At 48.9% G+C, this 10,000-nt stretch overlaps 1 protein-coding gene across 1 annotated transcript in view; it reads right to left on the bottom strand.

Moving 5' to 3' along the window:
* The window catches only part of LOC144595331 (retinol dehydrogenase 11-like), a 379,579-nt gene extending 377,298 nt beyond the window's left edge, over nt 1-2,281 (bottom strand). Inside the window, exon 1 of the mRNA XM_078402851.1 lies at nt 2,090-2,281. Within this exon, the coding sequence (XP_078258977.1) occupies nt 2,090-2,267 (178 nt within the window). The 5' untranslated portion in view covers nt 2,268-2,281. The remainder of the gene's footprint in view (nt 1-2,089) is intronic.
* Between the last annotated feature and the right edge of the window lie 7,719 nt (nt 2,282-10,000).

The raw sequence follows: 10,000 nt of genomic DNA, 5'->3' as shown, positions 1-10,000 counted from the left end.
GTCTGTGGATCACACAGCTGACGAAATTTATTCTTAAGGCACACAGGGTCATGAATCGTCTCCGCAGGTGTAACTGCACCAGCCGCATCTAGCACAGCCTCAGCATAAACAAACAGTCTCGCCTGACGGATTGCTTCCAAACCTGCTAGATTGAAGAGAATGGATGCTTGTACGTGGGGAGTCTTGTTGTGGTGTGCAGCAGCCATGAATACATCGTAATCCTCCTCGAAGGTGTGCCAACATTCACCGATGTTGCCATCGAAGACAAGTGGATCGTGCTTCCGAAAAGATTCAGCCATGGTTTGAGACGTCAAAAGTCTTGAGTAAACAAATGGTGGTGACTCAAAAAGCTAAATTACGGCCACTTCTGACACCATGTTTGTGAGTGGGTTCATTCAGAGGCACTCCGGCGTATACAAGTCCTTTATTAGCAGATCATTGGCAGTACAGATGCTGGCTACCGTTACCTCCAGCCCTCAGGATAGACTCAATAGACAATAGACAATAGGTGCAGGAGGAGGCCATTTGGCCCTTCGAGCCAGCACCGCCATTCAATGTGATCATGGCTGATCATTCTCAATCAGTACCCCATTCCTGCCTTCTCCCCATACCCCCTGACTCCACTATCCTTAAGAGCTCTAGCTCTCTTTTGAATGCATTCAGAAAATTGGCCTCCACTGCCTTCTGAGGCAGAGAATTCCACAGATTCACAACTCTCTGACTGAAAAAGTTTTTCCTCATCTCTGTTCTAAATGGCCTACCCCTTATTTTTAAACTGTGGCCCCCTTGTTCTGGACTCCCCCAACATTGGGAACATGTTTCCTGCCTCTAACGTGTCCAACCCCTTAATAATCATATACGTTTCGATAAGATCCCTTCTCATCCTTCTAAATTCCAGTGTGTACAAGCCTAGTGGCTCCAGTCTTTCAACATATGACAGTCCCACCATTCCGGAAATTAACCTAGTAAACCTACGCTGCACGCCCTCAATAGCAAGACTATCCTTCCTCAAATTTGGAGACCAAAACTACACACAGTACTCCAGGTGCGGTCTCACTAGGGCCCTGTACAACTGCAGAAGGACCTCTTTGCTCCTATACTCAACTCCCCTCTTAACTAACACCAGGATAACGCAGTACAAAACCCGGCTTGGATTCTGGACCGGATGCACAACAGTAAAACCAGACATGGATCTACACGGACCACCCCCTGAGTGAAAAGGTTATCCCTGAGTTCCCTTTTAAATTTCTTCCCTCTCACGTTAAGCCTGTGCCCTCTAGTATTAGAATCCTCTACCCTGGGGAAGAGACTGTGAGTGTTCACTTTATCCATGTCCCTCATGATCTTGTACACCTCAATGTCACCCCTCAGCCTCCCCTGCTCCAAAGAACAAAGTGCCAGCCTATGCAGCCTCTCCCTGCAGCTCAAGCCCACAAACCCAGGGAACAGCACTTTGATGGTGTCACTCGTTCACCAATTCCTCCAGCACTTTGTGCACCACTCCAGATTTTGAGGGGACATAGGCGGGGAGGTCTAGAGATGTCCTCTCGAGTGAGAGAGTGAGTGGAGGGGACAGATGACAGGTGGACATTTAAAGCAGCTGTGTACTGGCTGGGTCACCTCTTCCCCATTGCGGACATTGGACTTTGTCCCTGGACTGTTACGCTCCGGAGCTGAGAACTCATCCTGCACTCCACATTCTAACACAAGCCTGCAAGCCCAGGTAACGTTACACATACTTTACACATTCAGCCTGGAAACAGGCCCTTCGGCCCACTGAGCCCATGATGACCAGCAATCACTCAATACACTAGCACTATCCTACACACCAGGGACAATTTTGTAACTTGACATCAGGGTCTCTGGCGCTGTAAGGCAGCAGCTCTACCACCACGTTACTGTGCCGACATTGTGGTGAATCTCTCCTGCACCCTTTCCAACCTAATGCCTGTACAGGGGCGACCAGAACTGCACGCTGCACCCCAAACACAGAGCTGCTGATGGGCCACCCCTGTGATCAATGCACACAGTGCCAGGGTGTATGTTTGAGCCCAGCCTTGTACTCCCACCTTCTCCCCGCCGCCCCTACCTGTGTTTGCTCCTGTGACGATGGCCGTTTTGCCACTCAGATCCACGGGACAATCTGCTGGCCGCCAACGCCCTCTCCTCTGGGACCTGAGCACCAGGAAGAGGAGCAGGCAGACGAGGGGCCAGAGGGGGTGGGAGGCGAGGGAGAGGAGGGGGGAGAGCAGCTGAGACAGCTCCATGGTTCCAGTGTGGGACGAGATCAGACTCTGACTGTCAGCAGCCAGAGTTGGCTATAATCCAGGATGAGTTGACTCTTAAAGGGACAGCATCAGAGGCTCCCAAACCAAGGGGTTCCTGCTCTCAAATCCCCCCCGAGGGCCTGAGCTCCAGGGAGAGGGTGGGCATGCTGCAATGCTATTCTCTAGACTTTACAGATAAAACCTTGGAGCGCAGGAGGATGAGGGTTGATCTTGTGATCTTGCAGAGGTGCAAAAAATCATGAGAGGAATAGATGGCCTTTTACCCAGAGTAGGGGAATCAAGAATCAAAGGACATAGGTTTCAGAGGGGATAGATTTGATGGAAACTGAGAGGTAGCTTTTGCGCACAGAGGGTGGTGGGTGTATGGAACGAGTTGCCAGAGGTAGTTGAGGCAGGGACTATAACAACATTTAAATGACACTAAGACGGGTATGTGGGTGTGGGATGTTTACAGGGCAATGGTCCAAACACAGACAAATGGAAGACGCAAGGATGGGCCATGTGGGTCAGCATGGAAGAGCTGGGTGGAAGGGCCTGGTTCTGTGCAGTGTCATTCTGACCATATTCTGCATTCTGGTATTTCTCCATTTGCACAACCTGCTTATGACCTAATTATATTTGTGGAGAACATGTCTTAACTGGACAGCACACAAGCAAATCCTTTTGCTATTATCTTGATACATGTGACAAAAATAAACCAATACCAATACTCTTTCGTACTTAATTAGCCAGCAGCATTCTCTCTCTCTCCCCCCGCTCCTGTTCTCTCTCCATCTCCCCTCTCTCTCCCTTTATCTCCCACTCCCCTTTCTCTCCCTCCATCTCTCTCCCACTCCCCTCTCTTCCTCCTCTCACTCCCTCCATCTCACTCTCGCTCTCTCACCTGGTTCATCAGTTGTGGTGAATTCATTTTCTGTTCTCTCTCTGATGTAAGTGCAAAGCTGCCAAGCTTCACAAAGAACCCAAATTCACAAAACATTCCCACATTCTAAGTCGGATCTGATTCAAATATGGAGACAGAAGGAACTGCAGATGCTGGAAACATGAGCAAATCACAATGTGCTGGAGGAACTCTGTGCGTCCTCAGTGGAGAGTCATAGTCTTACAGCATGAAAACAGGCCCAACTCGCCCACACCGGCCAACATGCCCCATCTACTCGAGTCCCACCTGCCCACACCGGCCAACATGTCCCAGCTATAGTCCCACCTGCCCACACTGACCAACACGCCCCATCTACACTAGTCCCACCCACCCACACCGACCAACATGTCTCATCTACACTAGTCCCACCCACCCAAACCAACATGCCCTATCTACACTTGTCCCACCTGCCCACACCGACCAACATGCCCCATCTACACTAGTCCCACCTGCCCACACCGACCAACATGCCCCATCTACACTAGTCCCACCTGCCCACACCGACCAACATGCCCCATCTACACTAGTCCCACCTGCCCGCGTTTGGCCCACGTCGCTCAGCTGAGAACTCCAGCTTGCACTCCATATTCTAACGCAAGTCTGCAAGCCCAGGTGACTACACACACTTTAGACATTCAGAAACAGGCACTTCGGCCCACCGAGTCCGTGCTGGCCAGCGATCATCCCGTAAACTAGCACTATCCTACACACTAGGGACAATACTGCAGTTTTACCGAAGCTAATTAACCTACAAACATGCATATCATTGGAGTGTGGGAGGAAACCCACATGATCACAGGTAATATGTGCAAACTCTGTACAGACAGCATCCGTGGTCAGGATTGCAGCGGGGTCTCTGGCGCTGTATGGCAGCAGCTCTACTGCTGCGTTACTGTGCCGACCCTAATCACATCGTGGTGAATCTCTCCTGCACCCTTTCCAACTTACTGCCAGCCTCCCTGCACAGGGGCAACCAGAGCTGCACGCTGCACCACTAACGCTGTCGTGCCAACGTCCTACAGAGCTGCTGATGGGCCACCTCTGTGATCAATGCACACAGTACCAGGGTGTGTGTTTGAGCCCAGCCTTGTACCCCCACCTTCTCCTCGCTCCCCCTACCTGCGTTGGCTCCTGTGACGATGGCTGACTTGCCGCTCAGATCCACGGGACAATCTGCTGGCCGCCAACGCCCTCTCCTCTGGGACCTGAGCACCAGGAAGAGGAGAAGGCAGACGAGGGGCCAGAGGGGGTGGGAGGCGAGGGAGAGGAGGGAGGAGAGCAGCTGAGACAGCTCCATGGTCCCAGTGTGAGATGAGATCAGACTCTGACTGTCAGCACTGGGAGAAATGTCCACAACACTCTGGTCTCACTGGTAACCAGCATTGCTAGCATACCTCTGATGCAACTCTTCATTGGCTAAAACTGAGATAAGCTATCAATTGTTAAAGGGACATTGTGACGGAGATGATGCAAACCCAGGTAGAATCACAGTCACAGCAGAGAAACAGGCCCTTCAGCCCAACTCCTTAGACATGCCCCATCAGAACTACCCCAGCTGCCTGCGTTTGGCCCATCTCCCTCTAAACCTTTCCTGGGAATGCCGTATGTGTCATTCTAGTACCTGCCTCAATGACCTCCTCTGGAAGCTTGTCCGTACACCCACTGTGTGTGTAATGGCAGTTTCTATACCTTCTCAAAGTCCAACTTCGATAGCCATTACTGCTCATGGATGTGGTGGACACCGCACTCCGAGATAACAAAAATGAATCTTCCAAACGCTGTTTCTTGATTAATTGATCTTTATTAAAGTAGCACAAATCGAGAGTAATTCATAACTTTTCGTTCTTATTAACTGTTTCTTCTTGAGATCGTGTAGTCATCATTGTGTGGTCGTGGTCGTGATTGTGATAGTCTTTTAATGATAGCGGAGTCAGGGGGTATGGGGAGAGGCAGGAACGGGTACTGATTGTGGATGATCAGCCATGATCACATTGAATGGCGGTGCTGGCTTGAAGGTCCGAATGGCCTCCTTCTGCACCTATTGTCTATTGTGGTAAAAAACTGTATTCTCTTCATCTTCCGTGACTAAACTGACGAAGCTCTATGCTAGCCTCCTCAGATGTAGACATTCCCCATTACGCATCAAATCACACCCACAAACATGCCAAAAAAGACAGAAAGTAGAAATATTAAACATAGCCATAATATAATGACAGTAACTAATTTAAGCGTAAATGGCTCCTACACATCGGCTCCTAATTGTTCTACGTATATAACGAAGCAATTACCAACAGATATTAAAAGCAGCTATAAAAGCTTAACATATATCAAAAACAACAGAGTTTTGAATCTGTGGAATTTTCTGCCACAGAGGGCAGTGGAGGCCAAATCACTGGATGAATTTAAGAGAGAGTTAGATAGAACTCTGGGGGCTAGTGGAATCAAGGGATTATGGGGAGAAGTTGGGCTCAGGTTACTGATTGTGGATGATCAGCCATGATCACAATGATTGGCGGTGCTGGCTCAAAGGGCCGAATGGCCTCCTCCTGCACTTATTTTCTATGTTTCTATACTTCTATGTAAAAGTAATATGCATTATATGTTGGCATTCAAACTTCTTCCATCTGCTCCTTCACCTTCTAGAAGCAGACATATCTTGGTTATCGTTCTTACCAAGATGTTGTCCTTAGTCTGAAGTCGTACAGTACGCACAAAACCTTTAAGGTCTGGCATGAGCTCCAGTATCCTGCCCATCAACCAAGAACCTGGTGGTGCAGTAGAATCAACCACCAAAACAATATCACCTGGAATAAAAGTTCTTCTTACTCTCAACCATCGTTGACATTCTTGAATTAGAGGCAAATATTCTTGTGTCCACCATTTCCAAAAAACGTCTGCCATATATTGTACCTGTCTCCATCTGTGTCTAATATACCAATTGTGATGTTTGATGGACTGTGTGAGGTGGGAGGACCCGTTGCTCCTCCTGTGCAGCAGGTGGCGCTGCACAGGACAAAGGGAGATGTTTTGTACATAGTTATCTTGGCTGTACACAGTGTGGAGTGTGCAGTCAAACTGTGTGGTTGCAGCCATTTTAGTTGTCTTGCTGCCAGCATTGAGTTACTGTAATAAAGACTTCTGTTGTACCTTGAAGACGCTCAAGTTTCATACAGACATAGAACAAGAACACGAAAGTGGTGGCAGGAGTGAGAGGATTGTGTACAAAGACCCAGAAAAGAGCCTATTTTTTGATTTAAAAAAAAACATGTCTCGGCAATTCGATCGTTTCGATCCCGAGTGTGAAAGGTAGTCGTCGTATTTAATGCACGCTGAGTTTTATTTTGAAAGTATGGCAATTATATCTGACCTGAGAAAGAAGGCTCTCTTGTGTTCTGTTTCCAGAAACGTTTGAACTACTTCAAAATTTACTTACAGAAGAAGTAACTGAAGTTTCATATGCTGAACTTACAACGGCTTTGCAGCTGTATTACGAAGAAAGTCGAAATTTCCTCGCAGCTCGCCTCGATTTCTACCGGACGGTGCAACAGGAAGGGCAATCTATCACCGAATTTCTTGCCGAACTTCGCACCAAGGCAAAGGCATGTGATTTTAAAGCTCAATGCTGCGAAAAGTGCCAAGACAATGCGTTGCAGGATAGACTGGTAATGGGCTGCAGGCACGCATTCATCCAGCAGGCGATTCTCAGGGAATCGGACGCCTTATTGAAGAATGTGCTGCAGTGTGCTAAGATGGCCGAGGTGCTAAGTAAAGAACTGCACAAAATGGCCGGCGATACAACTTCGAAGCTCCCTCAAGAGGTGCATACAGGTCGTCAGACTTCTCTGCAACGCGTGCATACAGTTTGTCAGACTTGTCCGCAACGCCAGAAACCATTTGATCGACCCAGAGCAAATCCGGAGAAGAAGGGACAGTTTCAGAAGAGCCGCCCCCCTGTGGAGGAAGGATCGAATCCCTGCTACCGGTGCGGCTCGACTGCTCATCATCACCGTGAGTGCCCGTATATCCAGTCCGTTTGTTACGCCTGTAACCGAAAAGGTCATCTCCAGGCAGTGTGTCAATCCGTAGGAAAGGGGAGAAAGGGCAAGAAAGCACAAAACACATTCGACCAAATCGCGGAGACCATTTCCATTGAAGTGTTCGGTGTGTCCACGATCACCGACAAGCCGAGGATTTCGCTGCAGGTCTCGAACGTTGATCTACAGTTCCAGGTGGACACTGGTGCAGCTGTGTCGCTAGTGGGTCAGGACATCTGGGAGAGGATCGGATCGCTCTTTAAAAGAGTCCCAATCCTCTGGCTTCCCACTCTTCTTTGCTTTGTTGTACTTCTGCTCTTTTATTTTTATGCTGTCCTTGACTTCCCTTGTCAGCCACGGGTGCATCTTACTCCCCTTGGAATCTTTCCTCCTCTTTGGGATAAATTGATCCTGCAACTTCTGCATTATTCCCTGGAATACCAGCCATTGCTGTTCCAACGTTTTCCCTGCGAGGGCCTCCTTCCAGTCAATTCTGGTCAGCTCCTGCCTCATGCCTCTGTAATCCCCTTTGCTATACTGTAATACTGACACTTCCGATTTTCCCTTCTCCCTCTCAATTTGTAGAGTAAAACTTATCATATTGTGATCACTGCCTCCTAATGGCTCTTTTACCTCGAGTCCCCACATCAGATCAGATTCATTACATAACACTAAATCCAGAATTGCCTTCTCCCTAGTAGACTCCAGTACAAGCTGTTCTAAGAATCCATCTCGGAGACACTCCACAAACTCTCTTTCCTGGGGTCCATTACCAACCTGATTTTCCCAGTCTACCTGCATGTTGAAATCTCCCATAACCACCGTAGCATTACATCTCTCTATTCCTGCCCTCTCCAGCACAAGGTACAGGTAGCAGTCCAGAGACAACCACCTTCGACGTCCTACTTCTCAGACTTCTTCCTAATTCTCTAAACTCACTTCGCAGTATCTCCTTCCTCTTCCTCCCTACGTCGTTCGTGCCCACATGCACAACTACTTCCGGTTGATCGCCTTCCCTCGCTAGGATGTTCTGAAGCCGCCCCGTGATGTCTTGAACCCTGGCACCAGGGAGGCAACAGACCATCCTCGAGTCCCGCCTGCCGCCACAGAATCTACTGTCCGTACCTTGGACAATGGAGTCTCCCACTACTATGGCTCTTCCTGACTTCGGTCTCCCCGGTCGAGTTTCCTTGCCTGGGTTAGATCTGCCAACACGTCCGCCGCTTGGACTGGAAGCGTCTTCTGCCCCAACAGTTCCCAAGAGGGTGTACCTGTTTGCAATAGGCACAGCCCCCGGGGTCTCCTGTAGTCTACGTTCACTCCCCCCTGAAACAGTCTCCCACCTTCACTCGACCTGGACCCTTGGCGTGACAGCCTCACAGTAGATCCTGTCCAGGAAACTCTCGCATTCCCGGATGGCCCTGAGGTCATCCAGCTGCCTTTCCAACTCCACCACACGTCAATTCAGGAGCTACACCAGGACACAGTTCTTGCAGGTGTAGCTCCCAGAGCTCCAGCGGTGTCCCTACCTTCCCACATCCTGCAGGAAACACACTGCACCAACTTGTCCGCCTTTACTTCATTGAAGTCAAAAACAATTCAGGCGCAAAAACAAGCGTAGCCTCCTCACCTCAGCCTCCTCGCCTCAGCCTCCTCGCCGAGGACTCGCACTTTTCTCACAGGGCACTTCCCTCGACTAGGCTGCACCCCTTGTGCAAGTCTTGCTTATATCAGTCACTAAATTACTTAATTGGCCAATTTACCAAACCTCTACTTTAATTAATCAACCAATCCAGGTACTCACTTCTATACTGCCTTCCTGACAAGCTTGGAGTTATGCGCTTCTCTGTCTGACTACAAACGGCCTCTTGGCGCTCGTTTTAAACTGCCTTTACACACAGCAATTAACACTTACTTTGCTCTCAGCCAACGGTCTTCCTTGCTCTGTTCCCGACCTTTTCTGACTGGCCTTCTCCCCATCACCTCTGACACTCGTACTAATCAATAATCTATCCATCTCTACCGTAAAAATATCCACTGACTTGGCCTCCATAGCCTTCTGTGACAAAGAATTTCACCACCCTCTGACTAAAGAAATTCCTTCTATCTCCTTCCTAAAATAATGTCCTTTAATTCTGAGGCTATGACCTCTAGTCCTAGACCTTTCCACTAGTGGAAACATTCTCTCCACATCCACTCGATCCAGGCCTTTCACTATTCTGGATGTTTCAATAAGGTCCCCTCTCATTTTCTAAACTCCAGTGAGTACAGGCCCAGTGTCGTCAAACACTATCATATGTTCATCCTCTCATTCCTGGGATCATTCTTGTAAACCTCCTCTGGACCCTCTCCAGAGCCAGCACAACCTTCCTCAGATATGGTGTCCAAAATTGCTCATAATATTCCAAATGCTGCCTGACCAGAGCCTTATACAGCCTCAGCATCACATCCCTGTTTTTGTATTTTACCCGTCTCGAAATAAATTCTAATATTGCGTTTGCTTTCTTTAGACAATAGACAATAGGTGCAGGAGTAGGCCAATCAGCCCTTCGAGCCAGCACCGCCATTCAATGCGATCATGGCTGATCACTCTCAATCAGTACCCCGTTCCTGCCTTCTTCCCATACCCCCTCACTCCGCTATCCTTAAGAGCTCAATCCAGCTCTCTCTTGAAAGCATCCAACGAACTGGCCTCCACTGCCTTCTGAGGCAGAGAATTCCACACCTTCACCACTCTCTGACTGAAAAAGTTCTTC

The sequence above is a fragment of the Rhinoraja longicauda genome, chromosome 1 (assembly GCF_053455715.1).
Source record: "Rhinoraja longicauda isolate Sanriku21f chromosome 1, sRhiLon1.1, whole genome shotgun sequence".
Taxonomy (NCBI): domain Eukaryota; kingdom Metazoa; phylum Chordata; class Chondrichthyes; order Rajiformes; family Arhynchobatidae; genus Rhinoraja; species Rhinoraja longicauda.
The sequence above is the reverse complement of the archived record's forward strand: the minus strand, read 5'-3'. Positions and strand labels throughout refer to the sequence as shown.